Below are 26,104 nucleotides of genomic sequence, written 5' to 3'. Positions count from 1 at the left end.
TAAATTCTCAGTTATACAAAGAGAATTCACTTTACTTCAAAAAAACAAATTCTTAATTTATGCCATTAGCCCTGATCTCTCCCCAAGCCACACTAAAATAACAGAAAAGAGTTTTTATTATTTCTTAGATATAAACTGAGGAAAATAAAAAGAATGAAAACAGCACATAAAAAGCGGGGATGCAAGTAGTGAATGATCCACCAAACCCTAAACCAAATGAAGGCAGAGCCAAGAAGCAAGCTGACTTACATCACTGAAGCCCTAAGAGGAACTTGTGGCAGTGGGATGAAGATGGGAGTTAAAACAAGAGAAATTACCGAAAGCCTAGAATTGCTGGACTACCAGGCCCCATCCTCTCCCCCTCCAGGGAAGACTAGAGGCACCTTCTCTTATAGAGGGCCTATGCATTGGGAACACCAGGCTAAGCTGAGAATAGGGGTACTGAACTTAAAATAGGAAGATCAACAGAAAATTCTACACTGAACATTGTGATGGCCCTGGCCTCTTACACAACTCAGGCCCCAGACACAGGCAGGAAGTCAAAAGAGCCTTGTCTGGGGAATCTGACTGTCCAAGATAAAAGACCTAGAACTAGTGACTATCAGGGCTTCCCCAAGGAAACACCAGTCAGATCACCCTACAGTAAAGACCACAGATAGCACAGATCTTTCAACCGGCTTTTCAATGCCTCACTTTAGAATAAGAAAAGGCAGCTAAGGAGTACCAAAAATTTAAGGAAAATATCTACTATGAAAGGCCAAGACCAAAACAAGCAATTAAGAGAGAACAGAAAGTATACAGAAAGAAGAAAACTTCAAAAGCAATCAATAATATTCCCAGAGAGGTCAATGAAAAACAAAAAGACATCATGTCATGAAACAAGAACAGAATACAACCAAAAAGGAACATTTGGGGAACAATAAAAGACCTCTTGGCAATTAAGATTCAATTCAAATCTCTCTCTAAGAAGCCTGACTTCATGTAAATACCATCACCTCATACTTTACTTGCTGCTTTACTTTTCTGTCTCTTCTCTTAAAACTAAATGCCTTGAGTTCAGGGACATCTCTTATTTGTGTCTGTATCTCTAGTGCCTAGTACTGGGGACAAACAGGCAAGCAGAGCTGGTTGTCTATTCACTGACACTGTCTCCTGGGAGCAGGTGCCCAGTACCAGTCTGCGGCAGCTGGGCCAGCAGACAGCTACTGCACCAGATCAAGCAGTCATATATTCAAGGGGAGTACAGAAGCATGAAACTTCTAGGGCAACCACACCCCAGCATTACAACACCTCTCCTTCCTTTCTCAATTCTAGGGCTTATTTGACTCTTCCTACTTGGCCAATCCATGTGGCTTCTGTGCCCCTACAGACCCTCCTTCCTTTGGGTACTTGCTGGACTTTTTCAGATACGAACTGTGAGTACAACTGAGGCAGAGAATTCCAAAGTTCTTCAGGAAGCAGTATGCTCCAACCTCAAAGGCATCCCTGGGTCACCAGTTGGAAAATGAAAACCGCTTATGACCATAGCCTCCCAACTAGCCAGCTCAATATGGGGGGAGACACACATGGAGGAGAAAGCTCACTAGGGCTGCTCTATGAATGGCAGCTGTGGGAAGCAGCCCCGGGCACAGAATGCCAAGTCAGGAAATTCAAAGGTCCTTCAGACAGAAAAGAGGAAGGTACAGAGGGGCAGCTGGCCACTTATGGTATGAGTCTGGGCCTCCTGCCCAAAGGCATCCTTATTTGGGAACACCGAGACTCTGCCCCTTGGATCAACAAGATTCAAAAGTACTTAAATTATCAACCCTTGGGTAATCAGTCTCCCAAAAAGAAATATTTTGAGCATTAGGGGAGATACAAGCCAAGGAGAGCACTGAACATGGTGGGTTCCTTATATCCTTGGTTTCCTTTATCCCATGGCCCACGAATAACTTCCACTGCCCATGGGGTCACTGAAGCAAAAGGCCCTCTTGCCTTCCCAAAAAGCAAATAAGGTGAGAGCTCTCTATAAAAAGGTCTCCCTTGTTCTCTTCTTAACTCCTCTGAGAGAGAGAGAGAAGGAGAACATTCAGCAAGTAGCTTCCCAAAGCCACTATTATATGACTGCCAAGTTCTTCCTTATTGAAACCACTGTCAAATGTCGAGTGACCAACTTTCCTTGCTTACCAAAGGGCTCTCCTAGGTGTAGCACTCAAAGTCTCATGCCCCCCAAACCCTTCAGTTCTAGGCAAATTGGGACAGTCAGAGACCCTAATGCCATGGTGCCTTCCTGAAGCGAGTCCTACACTCATCTCACCCTACAGAAGAAACAACTCAATTCTGTCAACTTTCTAATGGCCTACAGGATCTGCAAACTCACTTGACCCTTAACTACTGTCAGATATTTTAGGAAGTGTGACTGGAGAGACACGAAGTATGTGGAGACCTGAGTCAAATTTGTATTTTGGCCTTGGACAAATTAAACGAGTGTGTATCCAGGGATAAAAGATACAGCACAGGGAACACAGTGGTGTCATAATAGCATTGTATGGAACGAATGGTAGGCGCACTTGTGAGCACTTGTTGAATTACTGTGTTGTACGCCTGAAACCATCGTAACACTGGGTGTCAACTACATGACAATAAAATGAAGTAGAAATAAAAATAGTGTATACCCATTCACCTCCTGGCAGGAAACTCCATGCCCACCCGATTCTCAGTCTGTACGCCAGCGGGAAGATTCCGCGCTCTGCGTCAGCACGGAAGCACTGGCTGATGTTGGACTGTGTGAAGACTGCAGTCCAACTGGCCAGTTTAGCCTCTTCAAACCAGAGCAACAAGTTCCATAGTTTTCTTCTTCATTCCTGCACAAACTATACCCTTTCACTTATTTCTTTTTAAAAAATCATAGCGTATTGGGAGATCTCGGACACAAGGCAGAGCTAACAGATCCCTGGGCACTGTTCTTTTGTTGTTCCCTCTAGTCCCACTGCAGAAGTGGCAACCTGGTTTTGAGCTGGTTTGGGGTTTGCTGGCTATCCATCCTACTCCTCCCCAGAAAGAGCAAACAGCAGAGGCCCATGATGCTTACAAGAAAATAAAAGGATTCATATAATGACTTCATGTGTCATATTCTATCTTGGTGAATTCTTTGCCAGGAAAAGGGAGTAATAGCTCTTCTTGGTGCCTAGAAGATGCTCTAAAAATAAAATGCAGACGTAAAACATTAAAAAGACAACAGGGCTCAGGAAAATGCATCTAGTCTGTAAATGATTCACATCAACAGGCTTCTATTTTTATAAAAAAGCCTTAACTGCACTTGAAAGAAATGAGAACTTGGGAGTCGAACTAAAGAGTCCCGTCTATCTGCTTGGCTTCAGAGCAGAAGAGTCACAGAGCAGGAAGTCCAAACAAGCTGAGCGTCACTGGAGGGCAGTCTGATGACTACTCTACCCTATTTTCTTGCTTAACAGTTGCTATGACAAAAGAGCCACACCTAGGCTTTTGGATCAAGAACATGGAATTCTCTGATCCCAAATGGCTGTGATGCATGTCACCACTGCCTGTCTTCCTTTGAAGAAAGAAAGGAAGAAAGAGAGAGAGAGGAAGAAAGGGAGGAAACACAGTGAATAAACACGGTAAACAGAGGAAATCAATTTCACCTCCAGGACAGAATGGTACAAACCTAGACAATGACACAAAGGCTGGGCACAGACCCGCTGAAGACGGGGACCCTGAAAGGCCTTTTAAAAACCCAGGGAGTGGATGCCCAGTCTCTGCCTGAATCAGCCCCTACGATGAGGGGCATTTTGGACCCTGGACTGCCCTCTAGGGCACCCGCTTTCGTGGCAAACACATAGATGGAGCCAGGAACTGATGCGCAACCCTGAACATGAAGTCCTTCCCGGCAGGCACATGCTAATGGCTCGATGCAGGCTGTGTTCCTCGCCATTAGCTTTGGGGTCCCCGGCTTGCTGCTACCGGGGGTCAGTTGTGCTGATGAAGGCCTTGGCCGGTCTCCGGCGGTTATGCCCCCACGAGGTCACGGTTAGTTTGCGTAGCTGATTAGGGAGCTCATTTTGAGATTTTTGGGCTTGGGCTTGTTCAGATTTGAAAATAAGAGTGTGAGGAAAAGAAATGGGTGGAGTCACCCCCAGTGGGGACCAAGCAGTGTCCTCAAGCTCAGCTCCGTGCTGCCGCTGATGGGAACTCAGCTGCAGGCTGCCAAATGCTGCTTTCCCTGCTTGTTAAAGAGCCAGGCACCATCTGACTTACCGAGTAGAGCTCATTCAGGACCTTCATCAGATCATCTTGGAGCTGCTGGCCGACTTCTTTACTCTGCAAGGAAAGAGGAACAGAGGTTAATTGGGAACCAGAAGGGGGAGGAGGGGGCGACAAAGCAAGAACAGCATTATGGGCTCTACAACTTACACAGACTCAATTAAGGCCCATTATTTAATCCAGCAAATCAGATAACCACTCCGATCAGACTCAATTATGGTCAGATTACGCAAAGAGTTTTAATAAAATGAAGTGCGCCCCTTCTATAGCCTAGTTAAGGCAGTCGTGTGGAGGGCAAATGGGTGTAGGATTTGATTTTTCAGTGGGTCCCCGAAGAGCCGGCTTGAAAGCCACATCTGACCTAGCAACTGTTGTTAGGCAGAGTAAGTCTTCTGGGACACTTGAACTTGAGCCTTCTTGAGAATTGTGGAAGAAAGATGTGAAATAGGACGCCACAGAAAGAAGGACATAAACATCCAAGGGCTCCGAAGCACCTCAGCAAATAGGTATGTCCAAGAAGGAAGGAAGTATAGGTCTTACTTGATTTATTTCTGCCCCAAACTCCCAGCGCAGTGGTACCCCAGTAATAACTGCTTTGGAGATCAGCTCATGGTACCCGATTCGGATAATACATGTGAAGGGGTCTCCAACCTGTCTGTACTAAGTAGTAGTGGTTCTCGGGCATCTAATGACATAGACAAAATAGTAGAAATAAAGAAGGGTGAAGAAGCACGAAGGAGGAAAGAGCCATGCCTTCTGTACCGAGCGTTCTATGCCGAGCCCAAGAGAGCAGGGGATAAAACTAATTGGCATCATTGGGTCATCAAGAGGGGAAGCCCTCTTTTATCTTCTGCCAGTTCCTTCTAGTTCTTTCCTACCCATCAGATACCAACAATGTCCTCCTAACAGCAGGTAGATACTACCCCCGGTGTGGCTCCACTTCCAGGGGAAGAAAGAAAGAGGTCTTGCATGTCCGAAGCATAATCATTTGCAATCTTGCTTTATTCAAGATGTATGACTTTAAAACTATTTTCTCTGATTCTAAAAGGAATATATGTTTATTGTAATTAATAAGACTGGAAAAAGAAAAACAAAACAAAAAAGCCAAAACTCAAGAAGATGGGCAAAAAGGAAAAGCAACTTTTAATTCCTACCACTAAGAAATCACCACTTGAGACTTTATCTATTTTTCTAGTTTCTTCCATAAGATTTTCATGAAATCGGGGTGGCGTTATACACTCTGGAACTTACTCAAACAAAAGTTTGTGAACAGTTCCCCCCATATTCTTCTTCTAGAACATTATGGAAGATGATATTGCCACAGCTCCTATTCTTGGATATCCATTTTGCTTACAAATTTTTATGATAAAACATGCTCCACTAAATTATTTGTTGCATTACCTATGCACACACCTTTCATCATTTTGTCCCAGAAGTCACATTGCTGAGTCAAAGACTATTCATTCATGCCATTACACTGCCCTTGAGAAAAACTGCACCAATGAAAAACACTACCAGAAGCCTTTTTTCTTGATGATTCAGCAGGTACCTTCTCATGACCTGCGGTCCTTTGACTGTAGTGAGCTTGAACTTTCTCTTTTTTACATGTTCTTTCGGCATTCTCGGGTCTCTTGAATGCTTTGCCTTTTTCTGTTAAGGAATTAATTATGGGACACAACATCTGTGTGACCTTTGTTGTGTGGAGACAGACTCTTCACACCTGGTGGGGTGGAAGTCGGCGGGAGGAGCCTTGAAGAAGCCATCACATGAGTTTCCTATTCTTGGCTCCTCCACCATCAAGAAGATAACTTTGAACAATGCGATCGATTCCTCTCTCTGGGCCTCTGTTTTCTTTTCCGTGAAATGAAAGGCTGGCGTACTCCAAGGCCCCTCCTAACCTCTGCCATTCCAGGATCCTTCATGATATTTTGCCTGGCCTCTGGAGTCCGTATTAGATGCACCCTCCACCCACTTCTGCGTACGGCTGGTCGGCTTCACTTCCCAAAGCAGAAGATAATGAGCAAGTTCTCCTCGGGGACAGAGATGCTCTACAAAATGGAAGGCTTCAGGGTAGCTTGCCCGTCTTAAATTTACCATTCCCAAATGTCTCTCATTCAATAGCCTCAACCACTGGAAGAGCCACAGAGGAAATGCCTTTCATCTAGACTCTCACATACGGGCTTCTCCTTCCCATCATGGGGGGAGAGCTGAGGTCCATCGAAGCAGAGATCCAAGGAGGTGAAGTGAGGCAAAATGACTCACCAGCCAGCCCCAGAGTCAGCAACGGAGGCCAGGAAGTGACCTCGAGTATCACTTCCAAGTGCCCTGCCCTCCAAACACCCGACCCTCCCTCCAGGTCCCAACTCCCCTGCCAGCCTCCCTCCCTCCCTTACCACCTCGTCGTCGTGTTTAAATGGTGGAGGTTGCTGGAAGAAGGCTTCCATTCCTCTACCCAGCACACCTGTTGCTTACCCAGGACTTAAATAACTTAGCCACGGGGGGCGGGGGGGTAAGGGGAAAGGAGAAGGAGAAAAAGCATAACCAATAAAAAAGCAATTAAGCCCAGGCAGATGTTTCCTTTCGTGTACCGATTAGCTGGAAAAGGACCGACTCAACTATTATCCCTGTTTATTTGAACAGGCTGCTGAAGCGATTCTGACTTACCGCTCCCTGTGGCTGAGGGCTGGGCCGGGGAACACACGAGAAGCTCTCCCAGCTACAGTGGCCCCACCAAGCCCCCAGCAAACAGGAACAACGCTGCCACCAGGAGAAGCAGGAAATGGCCAGTGCCTCCCTCTCCACTCACGGATGCTAAAAGGCCACCGTTCTCTGTTTCAGAAACCTTAACTATGCGCCTCTGGGGGCAAGAGTGGCCCCAGCAGCAAGCCAGGAAGGGCTGTCGGAGCTTGGAAGCTACAAGGGGACCCCACCCAAACACAAAAGGGATATTTAATCCCGGGAACAACAAAACCTGAAGAGGCTGAGTACATGACAATGAAGTCTGCAGGGCCTTTCCGTTCCCTGCTTTAAAAAAAAAAAAATGCAATGGGTTTTCTAGGCAGGGAGGCATAAGAATTTACAGAGCAGTCTTTGTACGCTATCACACAGCCTGCATCTCTTTTCTTTAAAATTTCTTGGAAGAGAATGAGTCATCTAAACATTGCAGGAAACCAAATAGAAGTCGAGGGAAAAAATTACTTTGGGCAAAGTTTTTTTTCTCTTAAATGTTTGCATAGTAATCTTTGCCTGGAAAAAAAAAAAGATGCCTAAATTTAGAATAGAAATGTGGCACAGTGAACAATGCTGGGTCTCTGGGACAGGCGGGGATCTTTTATTTTGAAGCTCCCCACAACCCTGTGGTCAGAGTGTGTTTGGGGGGGATAGGGAGGTAGGGGGGAGGTGGGGAAAGGTGGGGGAGAGTGGGGGGGGCACTCCACCAGGCCACTGGGGAGGGCCTGCTCCTAGGGAGGTTGCTACAGCTCCTGCCAGCTGTGCGGTTTACCAAATGGGCAGGGAATCCTCCTCTTCCAACAGATAGCAGCACTGGACGACAGAAATGAAAATGCACAGCCTTGTTTCCCCCAGACCCTAACCTGCCAAAGCCTCCTCCCACAGAGGAAGACGAGAGCCGCTGAAGTGCAAGAGGCCACGTGCTCTAGGCCGCCCGGTACTGGGCTGCCCCTGTTCTCTGGATGGCTCCATCTCCAGAGCTCAGATGGGTTCATGGGTTCATCTATCGGCATTTCCCAAAGAACACGGATTACGAAAGGGTTTTAAAACCAGCCATCATCAGGAAGACCACCTTTTAATTTATCCTCTAGTGCTTTTGCTCAGCACTAGTGGGGTGGGTGGGCTGTTGTCTACACACATTTGTACTACAAAGCTGTATTATTTGACAGACACAAAATTACCCCGGCTGTATGAAAGGAAGAAGAGAGGAAGGCATGCCTTGGCCATGTGATGAGAGCTAATCTCAGCGCTGTCCCAAGGCTTAGCTTGTCAGCAGGTAGAAACAGTGGTTCATTTAGTTCCCTGCCGATGAGCCCGTGCCAGCAGTTTTCCAAAAAAGAATCCAATTTTCAAGGGCATGTGTCTCCCTCCATCAGCACCAGCACCCCCCAACCCCAAAGACACTCCTGAGACCAACTGTTAAAAATCCAGTTGAAAACTGAATTTGCGGGGCGCCTGGGTGGCTCAGTCGGTTGGGCATCTGCTTTCGGCTCAGGTCGTGGTCCTGGGGTCCTGGGACCAAGCCCCACATTGGACATCCTGCTTGGTGGGGAGTCTGCTTCTCTCTCCCTCTGCCTGCTTCTCCCCCTGCTTGGGTTCACTGTCCCTACTTCTCTCTCTCTCAAATAAATAAATTAAAATTTAAAAATAATAATAAAATAAAATAAAATTGAATTTACACGTAGAGCTTTCTGAGTAAAGGGATGCAAAGCCTCTATGAAGCTCTGGCAGGAGAAGCACCACCAGATGTAGAGTGACAGCTGCAGGGACACTCATTCAGCACTTCAAAGAGACCCCATTTCATGAGCTGGCACTCTGCCTGCAATGCTTTTTGGTGGGGAGGACAGGAGGAAAAGGAGTGGGTGTTTGGCGGCAGGGCCGGTGCTCTGGGATGGCAGACTCCGTGTCTGGCCCTTCCCCAGCCCACCTCGGCCCATCAGAAGTCGCGAGTGGCGATCCTGGAGGTCAGAGCTCAGACACCACTTCTCCACGTCCCCTCGGCTACGCAGCTCACGTATATGCAGAGGGACTGTCTCTAGTCGGCGTGCACGCATTAGGGTACCACGTGATGGTTCTAGCAAGGCTGTGCTCCAGTTACGACCTCATACTCTGGGGAGCCCAGGCCAGTGGTAAAATACAAATATACTGAATTGCAAGACTTACACAGAAGTGGGCTGGGAGCTGCCGTGAGAGTGACACCTAAAGTGCTTTTAACTTCTAAAGACAGGGGAGACTGGGATTTCAGAATCACACATTTTTCGAACTGCAATCCAATATATTATGGTGTGTCTAAATGAAAGTACTTATTAGGCACACTGCATTCTGCTATTTCCTATTCTTTTCTCTTCTCTCTTTTTTTTTTTTAAATATTAGTCATAACTCACTAAGTTCATTTTATAACCCATTAATGAATCTTTATGCACAGGTTTAAAAAGACTGGGTATGCTGAAGTTGTGGAATTAATAAAGAAAATAGCGGGCTAGGGACTAGAGCCCACCAACTAAGATGCTAAATGACTTGCGTTCAAGGTGGGGAATCCGATGTCTGGAAGCAGGTTGAACTCCTAGATCTTGGCAAGGGGGAAATGCTGGGTTTCAAGGAGCAAGCAAGGAGTCTGTTGGCAAATATTTACGGAATGCCTATTATGTGTCAAGCACTTGTGGTCTGACTTGGAATATAGCAGAACACGGAAGAGTTTAACATTTACAAGCCACCGAGAAAGATCTACATTACCCTGATGTCCAAGCCTATCAGAACACAATTCTTTTGGGCTCAAAGGCCTTACTAGAAAGTTTTCTATTTGAGATCCATCTTTTTTTTTTTTTTTTCTATTTCAGCTATGAGGATTCTGCACTTTAACCTAACCCCAGACCAAGTTAGATGGGGAACCCAGCATGCCCATAAACAGAAATCCGACTTCAAAAAAATCTAAGTATTCTACAACATATCCTTTTTCTTTGAATTTGCCTTTCTAAATGAGGATAGAAATTTCAGGTTATAATGACATTGCTTCAGTATCAGCGACTCCCCAAGCAGGCATGTTTCACTTTTAAAGAACCTCTTGAGCTTGTCAGCACTGTAAAAACTAATCTCACCAGTAGCTCCTTCACTCAGAAGTGAATGCGTGTAGTTAAGTACTCCCGGTGACAGGAGTCATAACTTAAAAGAAAATGTCCAAAACCGGTTACAGTCTGAGACCCAAAATACCTGTCTCGGAATTCACCTTCTAACGCAACAGGTTTCTCAATGAGATCCTTGTTTAATTATCTGAATTTCTTAGCCTAAACAACAGAACAGATTATAACTTTTATTTTTTCTAATTTTATTTATTATTTGAGAGAGAGAGAGAGAGAGAATGAGTAGGAAGAAGGGCAGGGGGAGAAGCAGACTCCCCATGGAGCAGGGAGCCCTATGTAGGGCTCGATCCCTGGACCCTGACATCATGACCTGAGCTGAACACAGACACTTAATTGACAAGCCACCCAGGCACCCAGATTTTAACTTTTAAAGCCCCCTTCTTTCTCCAACAGTGCCCAGCCCATGGCTTTGTGCACAGGAACTGGGAAGTAATCAGCTGTTGAATCAATTAGATCAAATTTTAGTTTAGACTTAAACACTTTCACCTAACTACAAGAATAAAATAACATAGTTGCCTTTTCTGCATATAAATTATTCAAAGTGGAAATTGCATCAGAAGTTGCCCACATAAACTCCCTCAGGTCACAGTTCACAGATGAGCCACAAAAGGTGAAATGACTTTTCCAGGGTCATGCAGCTCTTCAGCACCCTGCCTGGGACCACTGCAGTCCTGGAGGTGGGCAAAGAGACACCCAGGCTCGGGATGGAGCAGGGTTTGAATCCTGCTTCCACTACCTGATCACAGGACCTCGGGTAAATTACTTAACTGCTCCATATCTTAGTGTCCACATCTGCAAAATAGGGTTAGTAAGGAGATAATACTCCATGTAAAGTCCTTGAAACAGAATGTGGCACCGAGTATGTTCAGTAACGGTTCGGTATTACGATATTAGAATCTAGACCTCTCTAACACCCACCTGAGCGCTCTCTCCACCACACTGTGCTCCTCCTTCTGGGCCCTCACAATACAATAACAATTGTGTTAGGTGGAACTGGGAAGGTCCCAGAAGCCAATCACCAGGCAGGACTGTAGCTAACTCCCTCCGATGGAAGGGCTCTATCAACCCACGGGGAAGAAGAATCTTTGCTTTTCCCTATGCCCCCTGCTGCACAATCCATTCTCCTCCTCAGTTTCAGTAAGAACCAAAGTAACAATGACTCCTTAAGAAATATGCACTTTTCCCAAGGAGGGGGGGAGTAGGTGTTTAGCAGAAAGGAGGAAACTGGGAGCGGAGGGAGGTAATGTAGAAGGAAAATAAGGAGGATAGAATTACGTTCTATCCCTTCAGGAAGATTAAACAGAAAAAAAATCCTTCTCAACTGCACAACTGGGACTTCGTTCAATGGGTATCATAATTAAATGTCCAAAGGTAGGAGCTCCCTACTGCCTAGGTCAGAAAAATCAAAGACTGCCCATTACCAAGTTCTGGTTTAATGAAATCCAGGGGCTTTCTCCTCTAGGGCACTTGTTTCTGAAAGCCATTTCCTTAAGGCTTTTCCACCCAAAAGTTCCGAAACGTATGACTCGCCAGACTCAATAACCGCAGTAATACTAGTGGCCCTGGGAGAAAATCCATTCTCTGGCATGACAGTGAACTCTGCGGATTCAGCTCCTACCTTCCTCAGATGCTTGATCTGCTCTGTTACAAGGAACCGAACCTCCTGCCATGGAAACACATAATTCAGACAAGACTGAATCCCACTGGACTGGGGCAGGGCCAGAGATGGGGCTAGGGGCCAGGAAGAAGCTGAAGGCCCCCTGCTCTCCTAGGACCTCGGATGGCACAGACTTATAACAACCTGAATGTTCCTCTGTGGTTGTTTCCATCTCTGAGAAGGTCCCCTTCTCATACTAAGAAAATAAGCTAAAAGCAACATCCCTTAAAAGGGAAGAGACTACCAAGTCTGAGGCTTCATTTCTTAAATCACCACTGTGATCCTTTTCTTGGCACCTTTCCACCTTTAACTCTTCTGGATAAAGATGTTAGCAGGAGTGTAATAATGTCTTCAGGCTCTGATCTCCAGTGCCAAAGCATTTCTTGAGGTCATACTGAAGATCTCCAAGGCAGGACACTAAAGGCATAGAAATGGTATCTAGGTAACTGTAGTGCCCTGGAGAGACCAGGACACAGGGGACAAAAGACACAAAGGCAAACAGGCAACATGAGAGTACAAATCTCTCAGCAACTGTAAAATGAACGCTGCAGAAAAAACAATCAATGGCTTGGAACTGGGCAAGGAGGAGGGAGGGAGGGAGGAAAGGCAGAATGATAAGGTGCTTGCAAACATATGTCCTCCCACAATAAGGAATTCCAGGAGCTGGGGGATGGGAAGAAGGCCTGCGTGGCTCCCAGATGGCTGGGGAAAGGCAGGGAGAACAGGAGTTAATAGAGCTCATCTGAAAGTTGGCAGCGTGAACACAGAGAGGAGGGCGGCCTGGTAGGAAGTAAAAGTCAGCAGCGCCCGTACAGGAAATGCCTGGGGCACTGGGAAAATCGCTGATTAAATACTTTGAGAAAGAGGAACCCAGCAGCCAAGCCAATTCATTGAAGGATCTGTGTCGTTTTAGTGCTTCTGGAGTTGCCTCAGATCCCACCATGGAGCGAGGAGAAAAGGCTCCTGGAGGTCCAAGTGTGGAGAGACCATTTTCTTGGCACTCCAGGTGCCCGAGCTAGACCCATGAGTCACCCTAGGAGACAAGTAGAGCTCTTTGTTGGCAGAGAACTAGAACGCACTTCCCTGGAGCTGGGGTGGAGACCTGGGTTGGGACAACTCTCTTCTGATACGGACGAGGGGGTGTGCGATCTTTTTGTCTTCATCAGCACTGCGTCCCCACTGCCACTCCCATCTGGCCTGGTCCTTAGACACTTAAAAAAAAAACCTGTATCCTTGGAAGAGGGCACCTTCCCTCTTGCCAGTACCTCAGTACCGATGAAAAATCATTGAAGGAAAATGTCCAGAGTTTGGAAATCGGCAATTTCCAATCTCCAGCTCTGATTTTTTTCACCAAGTGCTTCAATGTTTCTCTTTGATTCAGGCTTTACAAAAGCTCCAGGTACGCTTGAAAAGAATGTGTGTCTGCCTACAGTTAGGCACCATGCCCATATACGCCATTTAGGCAGTTTAACTGGTTTTCAACTCTCGACATCTTTACTGAATTGTTTTTGGTCTAATTGTTTAATCACTCATCAAGACATGTGTATTATTAAATCTCCCATTGGGGTTGATGTTTGTCTGTTCCTTCTTTTAATAGTCTGTTTTTGACTTAATGTATTTTACGGTTACGTTATTAAGTATATACTACTTCCTGGTAACTTTAAATCTCCAATTATTATAAAATGTCTCCCTTTATCTCTAATAATAATTTTTTAATTAAAATCTAGTTGGTCTGACCTTATCAAGCTTTCTTTTCCCATCATTCTGCTTTAAATCCTTCTACATGCTTATACTTAAGTCATGTGTCTTCTCTTGTAAGCAACATACACTTTGGTTTTCCTTAAAATCTGTTTGACAATCTACCTTTTAATTTTACAGGAGTTGATTTATCCTTATAATTAATTGCTGATACATTCAAATCCACCAAACGGCTATATTCCATTTGTTCTAACTGTCCCTAGAGCCTCCTTTCCTCTTATTTATTATTTTCTTTTTCTCTTCCATTTTTAAAAAATACAGTCACTCTTCTGGCATATTCTGTGTGTTTGGTGAAATCCACCACAGTTAAGACACAGGACAGTTCCATCATCTACCCAAAAAATTCTCTCATGCTGCCCCCCTCCATAGTCTAACTCTCTTCCACCCTTAACCCCTGGAAGCCACCACTGTGTTCCATGTTCCCAACACTTTTGCCTTTACCAGAATCATCCTTATCTTCTGGGGGGCCATTTCTTATTAACTGAGTTTCCTCCTCTCTTAGATTGGTAGAGATGCTATTTCTCTACTGGTAACCCTAACTAAATTACAATGTATATGCCTGACTTGCCGAAGGCTAATAATAAATTAATATACTTACCGCTTTTTCCACAATACTGTTAAACCTATTTCCCCACCCCCACCTAAAGATAGGCTCCATTGCTGCCATCTTCATTCATTTTATATGTGCTTAACACCTCATATGAAATTTTTTTTTTTAAACAGTCACTATTCATTTAGGTGGACACTGTTTCTTTTCTGGCATCTCAAGGCTTCTATCTGGGGTCATTTTCTTTCTGCATGAAGAATACCATTCAGTTTCCTTTGAGTGCAGGGCTGCTGGGATAAAGTCTCCTCCTTTTTCTTGCCTAAAAATGCCTAGTTCACCTTCATTTTTTAAAGATATTTCTTTCAGCTTTTCATTCCACTGTCTCCTGTTTTCCACTATTTCTACTGAGAACTCAGCTGTCAACCTTGTTGTTCCTTTGAAGGTAATATGCCTTTTTTTCCCCTCACTATCTCTAGCTGTCTTAAAATTTTAGATTCTCTCTGTCAGAGAGAGATAATTTTAATATCATGTGCCCACAGGTAATTTTCTTTGTTTACCCTACATGGGGTTCATAATGCTTCTTCAACCTACAACTTGAGATCTTTCTCTAGTTTGGACAATTCACCACCATTTTCTCTTCAAATATTGTTTCTACCCATTCTCTCTGTCCCTTCTTCTGGAACTTCACGTGTATGCATGTTACGCCCATTTGCCATATCCCATAATTCTTCTATGCTCTCTTTTGTATTCCCCATCCTTGTACCTCTCTAAGCTTCAGTAGATCTATTTATTCTGACCTACCTTTCTGTTCATTAATTCTTTATTCTTTGTCTAATTCTCTACTCTTCGTCTAATCCATTCAGTTCACATACTGAGCTCTCTATTTTAGTTACTGTGCATTTTTAGTACTAAAATTTCTGCTGGAGTCTTCCTTTTTAAAATAGAGATAAAATTCACATACCATACAATATTATAAAGTGCACAATTAAAAAATAAATAAAGTAGGGGTGCGTGGGTGGCTCAGTGGGTTAGGGCCTCTGCCTTCAGCTCAGGTCATGATCCCAGGGTCGATCCCTGGGATCGAGCCCTACATCGGGCTCTCTGCTTAGCGGGGAGCCTGCTTCCTCCTTTCTCTCTGCCTGCTTCTCTGCCTACTTGTGATCTCCATCTGTCAAATAAATAAATAAAATCTAAGTAAGTAAGTAAGTAAATAAATAAATAAATACAGTGTACGATTCAGTGGTATTTAGGATATTCACAAGGTTGTGCAATAATCACTTCTCTCTAATTCCAGAACATTCCATCACCCCAAACAGAAAACTCATACCTGTTAGTATTCACTCCCAGCACCACCACCTCTTCCCCTCAGCTCCTGATAACCACTAATCTACTGTCTCTCTGGGTTTGCCCATATTTCCTATCAAATGGAATCATACAATATGTGGCTGACTTCTTTCAACTGGCATATTGTTTCCAAGGTCCCTCCATGCTGGTATCAGTATTTATTTCTTTTTTGTGGGTGAGAAATATTCCAGTGCATGGATATGCCACATTATTTTTAGCCACTAATCAGTTGATGAATATTTGGATTGTTTTCATTTGGGGGTGATTATGAATAACGCCACTATAAACATTTATGTACAAGTTCTTCAGTGAGCCTGTCTTCAATTCCCTTGGGTATAGATGTAGGGAAACAGAACTGCTGGGTCATAGGGTAACTCCTATGTTTTTGCATAAGTTTTTGGTGACATTTTTGAAGAACTGCCCAATTGTTTTTCACAGCATCTGCACCAGTTAACAATCCCACCAGCAACATATAAAGGTTCCAACATCTCTACACTCCTCCTTTTCTTATTTTCTTTCATGACAGCCATCCCAGTGGGTACGAAGTGGTATTTCACTGTGGTTTTGATTTGCTCTTCCGTAATGACTACCACTGCTGAGCATCTTCTTCTGTTTGTTGGCCATTTGGATATCTTCTTCATAGAAATGTCTACGCAAGCCGTTCACCTTTTGCAAAATTGGGTTGTTTGTCCTCTTGTTGTTGAGCTCTAAGGGTTCCTTATATATTCTGAATACTAGATCCTTATCAGATATATTTCTCTGAGTCTATAGGTCGTCTTTTTAATCTCTTTGACAGTGTCTTTTGATGCACACAAGTTTATAATGTTGATGAAGTTCAATTTATGTATTTTTTTCTTTTACTGCTTGTGTTTGGTGTCAGATCTAAGAAATGTTACCTAATCCAAGGTCAAAGATTTATGCCTGCCTTCCTCTAAGAGTTTAAGCTCTTAGAGTTACATCTTTGATCCATTTTAAGTTGATTCTTTTTTATAATTTCCAGTTACTTGCTATTATTTGATATCATAAATGTATTAAACATAGTTAATTTAAGGTTTGTCTGAAAACCATTACATGGATCTCCTGTGGGTATATTGTTTTCCTTAGCAGCACTAGACATACAAAATGATGAGTGGGAACTGTTAGACCTAGGAGGATAGGACCTTCCACTAGAGAAGATTTACATCTGCCTCTAGTGACTACTGTCCTAGATCACCTTAATCCAATTAGAGATTAAGATAATTTGAAGCTAGGCTTCAGTCCTGTAAGACGGCTGAAGTCTTATTTCTGGTTCCCCCTCGCTTCTAAGCTATAGACCTGTGGGGTCCTAAAGCCTGAGAAGTTTACCAGGGGTCCCCCTTCCTTGGCCTTGTATTCCAGTTTCTGTTCTGTTAGCCCTACAAGGCTACTGAAAGCTCTACTCAGCTTCTTGGCCCTCAGTGGTCTTTTCTAGAATAGTAGATGCTTCCTGGGGAAAAACAGCTCCAAAGAAGCATAAGGTTGGTCTGAATTACATAAACTGCTGTTTCTAGAAGTACAACCCAAAGTCTAAACTCTGAAAACAGAGATTATGTTATGTTTGCATGTGGCCCTCACCAGGTCCAGTGCAATACTGGATTCGGAACAAGTACCGAAATATATTCTGTATGAAAGAATGCATAGATACTGGGGAACATGAAGGCTTACCACATTTATGTTTTAAAATTATCCATTTCCCAGGACATGGTGACCAAAATATTCTGGTAAAACAAAAGAGAAGCAAATCTGAGGTTTTAAATATGGTTCCTCATTACTTCCTTAGGGGCTTTTCAAAAACCACAGTCCACCAAAGGGCAGGAGGGGGCTCACTCTACCTCACATGAAGGGAATCTATAAAATTTGCCATAGTGATTCAGAATCCAGGTTCACACCTCGGGCATTCTCTGGTGACCCAGAGTCCGCAGAATGGAGGAACTTCACATGAAGTTCTAAAAATGAGCACCTGTAATGAATGGGCCATGTGGGGCTCCAAGGAAGGTCTGGCCATCTAGTTCCTGGGACATATGTGACAATGTCAGGCTCACCAGCTATCCTAAATTCCTTAACACCACACTGGCCTCTACTCTGTGACAGTAGCATAAAAACAGAAAGAAGTAATCATTGACTTCCAATTCTCTTTCCAATAAGTGGCCATCAGCTGTTGACTTTTCCTTCATGACACATCTGACGTCCGGTTCCTTTTCATCCCTCTTGGCACTGCTTCCCCTGCGCCTGGATTAGAGGCCCGCTGAACGGCGGCTCTATTATGTCATTTTCCTATGAATAAACCTTCCACGGTACCTAAATGCTCTCCAGAAAAAAGTTCAGACTCCTTCATTGGGCATTCAGGGCTCTTCTCAGCTTTGTTTCAACTACTTTCCTCATAAATACTCCAATTTAGCCAAACTCTTGTACTCACCACCCTCTGGAGAATCCTCCCTCCTGCCTGTGCTCTTTTGTCCTGAAGCCGGTTCCTTCCACATGGAAGGTCCCTTCACTCTGCTCCCCCACTCTCCCCACCCCACACAGTCTCACAAACACCTTCCTTTTCCGTCTCTAATTACAAAATCCTATTCATTCACTAGAAACCCAGCTCAAATGTCACCTCTCTGCTTTCTGCATGGAAAGCATTTAGGACCATGCCTGGCATGGGGTAAATTTTCGACACAACTTTTTTAGAAAAGCAAGTGTGGGGGGGGACACCTGGGTGGCTCAGTCAGTTAAGAGTCTGCCGCCTTCGGCTCAAGTCATGATCCCAAGTCCCAGCATCAAGCCCTGCATCAGGCTCCCCGCTCCACGGGGAGCCTGCTTCTCCCTCTCCCTCTGCTGCTGCTCCCCCTGCCTGTGCTCGCTCTTGCTCTCTCTCCGTCAAATAAATATAAAAAATCTTAAAGAAAAAAAAAATGGCAAGTGTGTAGTTGTGGGGGAGGAGGGATATGATTTTCAGTCAATGATCATAGGGAAATTACATACTTTTTTTTAATTAAATTGTGCCCTACCTTGCAATATATATTATAGTATATATAATATTATACACACACACACACACACACACACACACACACACACATAGTATAGATCATACTATATATAAAAACTGGTTTCATGGGCATGGCTTTAGACCATAATGTGAAAGACAAAACTATGACTTATAGAAGATAATACAATGGAGTGTCTTCAAGACCTTAGGGTAGGAAACGTTCTCTTCGACATGGTAGAAAAGCACTAACCATAAAAGAAAATGGGAGCAACCACACTAAAATTAAGAACGTTTACTAATCAGTAGAAAATATTAAAAAAGACAACAACAACAGGTAAGTCACAGTGTAGGAGAATATATGTCTAACACATATAGTCAGGAAAATAACTAGTATTCAGGATATTAGTACTTCACTAGAGAATATATCTAACATGGTCAGTAAAAATAAGGAAAGACCCTTGATCGCAATAATCAGAACACTGCAAACTAAAACTAATCTGACAATAGCTAACATTGAAACAGTTAAAGATAAAACTAGAGCTAAAATTAAAAATCTGACCAGACTAAATGTTGGCAAGGATGTAGAAAAATGAAACTCATACATTGTTGGTGGGGGTGAAAGTGACTATTGACGTTATGGAAGACAGTTGGGCATTACGTAGTAAAGAAGGAGATATGTTTATTTTTTCACCCAGCAATTCCATTACTAGGCATACACCCTAGAAATCTGGCCACGTGGACACGGGTGTGCACATATAAGAATGTTCACAGCAGCACGGTTTGCAATAGTCCCCCAGCAAAACAATCCAAGGCCCATTGATAACAAAATGCACATTGATAAGTAAATTGTGGTACATTCATAAATGGGCCCCTACAGCAATGAAAAGAAACAAGGTAAAGCGTGGGTGGAACGCACAAACTTGGCAAACGAAAGCAAGACACAAAATTAAATTACGCTGTTTAGAGGTGACTAACTAGAAGATGTAATTTAAGAAAAGCAAGGGAGGGGCGCCTGGGTGGTTCAGCGGCTGACTCTCGGTTTCGGCTCAGGTCGTGATCTCGGGGTCCTGCGATCAAGCCCCGTGTTGGGCTCCATGCTCAGTGAGTGAATCCAAAACGTAATCAGCTTTTAAAGAAACCATTCTGCTGAATCTGGATGGCTGGAAGTTCAAAGGGCAAATGACACACGCACGTTTTGAGGAGCACCCTGACCACAGGGCGGATGGAGCCAAGCTGGGGTTGACCCACCAGCGTGCTTCCACTTATGTGGCGGCCAGCGTGGAAGCCTTTAATGGTCCACCGGTCCACCGGTTCTTCCCTTTGGTCTTGGGACTTTAGGATGAATAGGATGAAGACGGTGGTACGTGACAAGGGTGAGCACTGTCCTGGGGGCACTGCCCTACAGAGTTCAGGCACCCATCTTCTTGGGGAGCCCCCAGGAAGGGAGTGGAAAGAGGCATGAAACAAAGGATGCTTTCAGGAGTTCCCTTACTGCCCAGTGGGGAACTGAGAAGCAGAGGGAAGGAAAAGGAAGGCACTTTTTGATCCAAACCCCAAACAAGGACCATGATCAAAGAATCGCTTGCCGTAAAAGTTATAGAAAAAAGAAAGCAACGGTGGGCCTTCCTGCATTCCTGCCTTTCCATGCTGGGCTGCCCTCTCCACTCGGGGATGGGGAGTGTGGTTGCAGACTGGCCTCTTTCCCTGATCATCCCCAGCCCCCAACTCCTGGGGACAATTGAGCTGTGTCTCTGGCATGTGTGGACCTACAGGTCATGGCCATATTTACCGAGAACATTCATTCTCCACAGGCACTACCGGGCTCCTCAAAACGCCCTTTGTGTCACTGTGCCTTTCTCTCCACCGCACCCCCCCACCCCCCTCCACACACACTAATTTAATCAAGATGTCCTAGCTTGTAGTTGGGGTGGACTTGTCAGTTCCGCATTCTTCGTGGCCTTAGGGGTTTGAAGCAAAATATGTGGGGCCGAAGACAGCAGGTTGAAGAGCTGAGGTCAGGGTCTCCAAGCCAGAGCAGGTCAACTTTTTGTGTAAACCCAAACCATAAAGAGTACACTAAGTTGTGACATATTCTTATAATTTGTATTTAATTCTAAATATTCTGAAGAGGTTGAGAAATGTTTTCTTGGGCAAGTGCACAGACATTCAGAAGCCAAAGGGGGGAAGAGCAAAGAAAAGAAAAGAAAAAAAAAAAAAAAGAATTCATCGGGGCTGTTTCTAGAATGCAGAACTAGAAGAGAGCTTGTTGCCACAGTCAGAGCTTGCTGCCTGTTCTTCCTCCCCATCTCCCTTCCACTCATGGTGATTTTGCAGAATCTGAGAAGTCTGACCTATCTAAGAACCAGATTTTTATTCAGATTTGCTTCTCTGGCCACAGCCAACCTCTAGAGAATCTCAAAATTGTGGTAGGGAATTAAAGCAATAAGAAAAATAAACAAAGAAGCCATCTGGAGCCCTTGGTCCCCGCCCAGGCTACCTGATTCCCAGTCTCATGTTCTTTCCCTGTGCTGTGGCGTCTCCCAAAGAGAGCCTCACTGCTCATTGCCACTGGCTGGGCTGATTTGCAAACGCCCTGCTGAACCTCTGAAGCCCGAGTCTTGTGGACCAGAAGGATTCAAGGAAGGTAGGAGGCCGGGCATCTCAGACAACCTATCTGCAGAACTGATTAGGATATGTGTTGAAATTCCTCTTGTCAACCACTGATCCATTTTGCCACGAGCTCCCGCCTAGGACATCTAACCCATTCCCTCCATTCTCTGCTTGCCAGTTTCATCAGCTCACGTCACCACGGATAGAAATGCAGTCAAAGGGCTATTGTTTCCCGGCCCATGAGGGGGTTTTACAGAAACCCAGCAAGCAGGACTCCAGACTGTAAGAAGGGTTCTCCTTCCGAGCTTTTGGAGCAAAAAGAACCTCGAGCTTAATACCAGCTCTTTCTGCCTGGTTCGAGTAGGCAAGTGGCCTGAGATCGGGACAACCCTGAAGGCTCAGGCTAATCCCAGAGTTCTCATGGAATTCTACAAACCCACGTAAGCTCCTTGTCAAAAAACAAAAACAAAAACAAAAACAAACAAAAAAAAACTAAAAAGCTTTTCGACTCCTTTGCAAAGCCGTGCTCAGAAAGTTCACTTACCCTCTCTCAAATAAGCATCTCTCCTCTTCTGCTTCTTAAGGTAAGATTTGGCTCTCTGCCCATTCCCCTCCTTCTTTTGGCCAACTTGCCAAAAATTTCTCTTTTCCAGAAAAGCTGATTTAAAAAAAAAAAAATGCTTTCCCGATCCCGTCAAATCCTGAGACAGCCTATGGCTCTAGGTTCTGGGTAAGTGCAGAGAGCAGTTAATCAGTGCTTGCTAAAATGAACCGAATCACCAGGGAGCAGCCACAGGATGCCTTAACTGAACTAGGTGTGACTCTCGGGCCTGGTCGAACCAAGACACTGGACCGTAGCTGGTGGTCAGGAAGGTTCAGCAGGGAGTACATTCATCTGCGGTGAGAAGGCCCGATTTCCTCCTGAAACGATCTCTGATCCAGGGAGAGGAGGAGGCTAGCGGGAGAACGAGGCAGACCTCTACATAGCCCCGAGCTACGTACTGTCAGGCCAGAGGCAACAAGCTCGCAGGGGTCCTTACATCTAACCTGGGGAGGAAACCCATCCCATGTGTCAGAAATCATCTGCTCTGATTACAACACCCTTTTTAATCTTCCTGGCCCAGGAGAGGATATGCACTGATAACTTTAATAATGCCAGCAGGTACAATTAATTCCCATTCCTGCTCCTCATATACTGTTATGTGAAGGGGACTGCAAGGACAAAATTAAACTCCACTGGGGCTGCAGCCCGCAGCTGAGAAGGAGGCAGACAGCTCAGAACTCAGCATGGCCAGCCTCGCTCCGTGTTCCCGCGGAGGGACCGATGCTAACCCTCCCAGTGCCTGCCAGACCTCTGTGGCCTTGGGGGCAAGGCTAATTCTTTTGTGGTTGGGTAACAGTGACTACAGAATTGAATTAAATTAAATTAAAAAGCCCAGGCAGGATTTGATAGGAGTCTAATGGACACAGTAATTAAGCAAGATTTAATCAAAATGATACGGACATATTTTATGTTGTTTCAAGGAGGAATCGCTATTTTATTGGTCAATGTGTTCTGCATTTAATACATTCCGAATGCAAAGTTTCTTTTACGCTGGAATCAAGAGTTTTCTTGAACTAAGAACTCGCTAAAAATCAACCAGAAAAGGATTTCTTGACTTGGGTAACGTTCCTCTTCCAAAGGAGTTTCATAGCCTTTGTCTTCTTGAACCTCACATCATTTCCAGGAGGCGGAGTGGGCAAAGAGCATGCTCTCGCCTTCCATTTACAGAGGATTGGGAAGGCCACATTCTTGTGTAAAGCTCACAAGAAGGTAATGCTCGAGTCGGAAGAGATTTTTGGTTTGGTCTGAACTCCCTGTCTCAGGCTTACACTATTGTAATCCTTCTCACCGTTAGCAGAAAGGGTAAGAAAAATGTTGAATGCTCAGTGGAGGTCCTACTGAGGACAGCACAGCGCCCCAGGGCTCCAAAACCCAAACCCAGTGACATCTGCTCAGTTCCCTTTCTTCTAAACCCCTTCAGAGTGGCCCTCCCTGAGCCGGCTTCTTCTTCCCTGGCTTGTACGAGCCGTGTTACTCATTTCCCTCCCCCCCCCCATTTTAATAGGCTCGTCTGTCCTCCTTGCTGGGTCCCCGTCCTTTCTCTAAGCCTCAGCCGCCCTCTCTGCTTTCATGGCTTCACCTATCAGTTTAGTACGTGCTCAGAGTTCAGCTCTCCCTTCCGGCCCCCATCCTCGCTGCCCGCTCCCGGGGCCGTGTGTGACACTGAACCGAGGAGGCCTGGGGACCCATCATGGAGGTCTGGCCCCAGCGCTACTACCACCCTGCCTGGGTGACCTCACGCAAGTCACTACCTCCTGGCTCTTACACTCTTCGCTAATCACAGGGCAGGACTAGAATCAATGGCTCTTTCACATACTTCTCCCAATAAATGGCCACCCCAACTTCGGACTGCTTAGGTGAAAATGCTAACAGTTACCTTTGATGCTTTTTTGGGGTCACATGCACGTTCAATTCAGCAGCAGCTCCCACTGGCTCCAGGTTCAAAAGACATCCCAGAATCTGACCACTTCTCCCAGCCTCCACGGCCACCACTCTGTTCCAACCCGCCATCGCCTCCTGCCTGACTTTACAGAAGCCTCTGGAACGGCTCCTCCTATTCCGCTCCCACCTTGCTCCTCCCTCAGTCTTCACACAAAAGCCAGAATAATCCTCCTGAAACAGGAGTCCGATTGTATCATTCCTTTTTGTTTCTGATCCTTATAGGCCTCTCCAGTGGCCTCCGAGGCCCTTCCTGATGCAGCCAGCCCCTACCCCCAAGCCACGTCTATCACTCTTCCCCTTCCCTCCCGCACACAAGGCCTCGTTGCTTCTCTGCCCACAGTCCCCTCTCATGGCCTTAGACATGTTCCCTTGGCCTGAAAGACCTTCCTCAGAGAGTAAAAGCCCTAATTGCATTTAAGGAGCAGTTCAAAGGCCAAATGATCAGGGAAGCCTTCCCTGACCACCCTCTATAAAACAGCAATACCCAGCGCCGCCACATGCTCCTGCCCTGCTTTATTTTACCATCATGGGGCCCATGATCCATTCACTGGTTCATCTGTACATGGCGTGTTTCTCCAACTAGAGCTTAGGCAGAGATCGTTTCCGTTCTGTTTCCTGCTGTATTACAGTGCCCATGGCTGTCCCTGGAACACCGGCGGCACACTATACCTATCTGCTATGATTAAATGAATGTTGAGTCCTCTCTAGCACTTACCCCCTCCCACCTCATGTCAGGTCACTCACTCCCACCTATAATTTCTTTGCTCTGTCTTTTAGTATGTCCCATTCTTCTAGTTCCCACTGCCATGACCCAAGAACTGGCTTCCATTACTCCCTGAATTACTGCAGTAGGCTCTCAAATAGTTTCTTCTACCCTAAACCACACTGAACACTGCAGACACCATGGTCTTCAATATCCCATTGCCCTACTTAGAATGAACAAGGGCTCTCTTTTCTTTTTGAATTTTCAACGATAACAATGGCTCTCTTTGACCTGTAGCTGAAACGCTTTGAATTGGCCTTCAAAGCATGAGGCTCCAAACTCATCTCACCTACTTCTCCCGTACCTGGCCAAACAGGAAGCTTCTATTGCTGTATTATGGGGAGCATCTCTAATAGGCAGAAAGGAGTAGGAGAGGAAGTTGGCACTAGATAATATGGAAATATTCAGAAGATACTTCCATAAGAAACGGATGAATAATTATGAATTCCGGCAGCATGTAATTAAGAGAGCATCAGCCCAACTCTTCCTCCTCTCTGAAACTTGTCCCATCACCTCTCATGAATCTGTTCCTTTTCTAAGCTCCTATCGACAGCTCATTATCTCTTTAAATTGATGTCTTAAGTCATAACCTGCTTCGGCAGTCTCTGGCCTGTCCATCCAGCTAAAACATTAAAAAATCTAAGATCCTGAACCATGTTTTAAGCTTGCTCTACCGTACTTCTCTAGTGGCAAGTTGAATACTGAGCAATTACAGACAATCAAAAGTAGTTATTACATTGAACTGAATGAACTAGTAGTGATACTTGTGCTCCAGGATTTAAATAAAGCAGCGCTCGTCCCTTTTAAGGTCCCTGTAAGAAGAATCAGGTGGGCTGTGTAGTTTCCCTGCCTGAGAACTCAAAAGGCCCAGGGAGGCCACTGACTCAGACAGCTACGAAAAGAGAAGGCTTTTTTCTCTACTCTCCACCCTCAAAATGAACATCAAAAGGAAAACAAGGTCATGGGAAGAGGCAAAGCGGGAAGGGAAGCGATGCTTATGTGGGCAGAAGGCTTGGATTATCTTGGCTTTGGAGAGGAGATGATTAAAGCTAGAGAATGGGTCTCCCAGTTTGCCCTCTCTTTTTCCTCTCTACCCTCTAGGAGAACACGCCGCTGACAAAGATTAGCTTAGAGAGACAGAGACCCACCCTAGCACGGAGAAGGCACAGGGCACCCTCTCTTGAGTGAGCAGAACCAAGCCTCACAGAGCACTTTCTTTTTATCTTAACTTGAATCGAGGAACAATCGGCAAATAGAATTGTACACATTTAGCGTGTACACCGTGATGATCTGATATGCACATACATTGTGGAAGGATTGCCGAGATCAAAATAATCAACACATCCATCACTTCCCACGGTCAGCTCTTGGACTGTGTGGTGAGAAAGCTTAAGATCTAGTCTCTGTAACTTTCAAGTGCATTTTACTGTGTCATCAACTGTATGCTGTACCCTAGACCTGCAGAACTTACTTTGACAGCTAAAAATCCATGCCCTTCGACCTACATCACCCCATTTAATCCTTCCACAGCCCCTAGATTCTGTTTCTATGAAATTGGATTTTTAAAAAATTATCTATATAAGTAATACCATGCAGTATTTGTCTTTCTCTGCCTGGCTTATTTCACTTAGGATAATGCCCTTCAGAATCATCCATGTTATCACAAATGGCAGGATTTTCTTCTTTTTTATGACTGAGTAATATTCCATTGTATATATACATACCACATTCGCTTTACATGTTCATCCGTCAAAAGAC

At 44.9% G+C, this 26,104-nt stretch overlaps 1 protein-coding gene across 12 annotated transcripts in view; it reads right to left on the bottom strand.

Annotated features, from left to right (window-relative positions):
- The window catches only part of SRGAP2 (SLIT-ROBO Rho GTPase activating protein 2), a 230,524-nt gene that overhangs the window by 73,373 nt on the left and 131,047 nt on the right, over window positions 1-26,104 (bottom strand). For all 12 annotated transcript variants that reach the window (XR_014303733.1, XM_082702144.1, XM_082702139.1 and 9 more), the window contains exon 5: window positions 4,255-4,317. Coding sequence is in view for 11 of the 12 variants with exons in the window: in XM_082702144.1 (XP_082558270.1) it covers window positions 4,255-4,317 (63 nt within the window). In the remaining variant the exon portion in view is untranslated. The remainder of the gene's footprint in view (window positions 1-4,254; window positions 4,318-26,104) is intronic.

This window comes from Mustela nivalis, assembly GCF_964662115.1.
Source record: "Mustela nivalis genome assembly, chromosome: 16".
Taxonomy (NCBI): Eukaryota; Metazoa; Chordata; class Mammalia; order Carnivora; family Mustelidae; genus Mustela; species Mustela nivalis.
The sequence above is the reverse complement of the archived record's forward strand: the minus strand, read 5'-3'. Positions and strand labels throughout refer to the sequence as shown.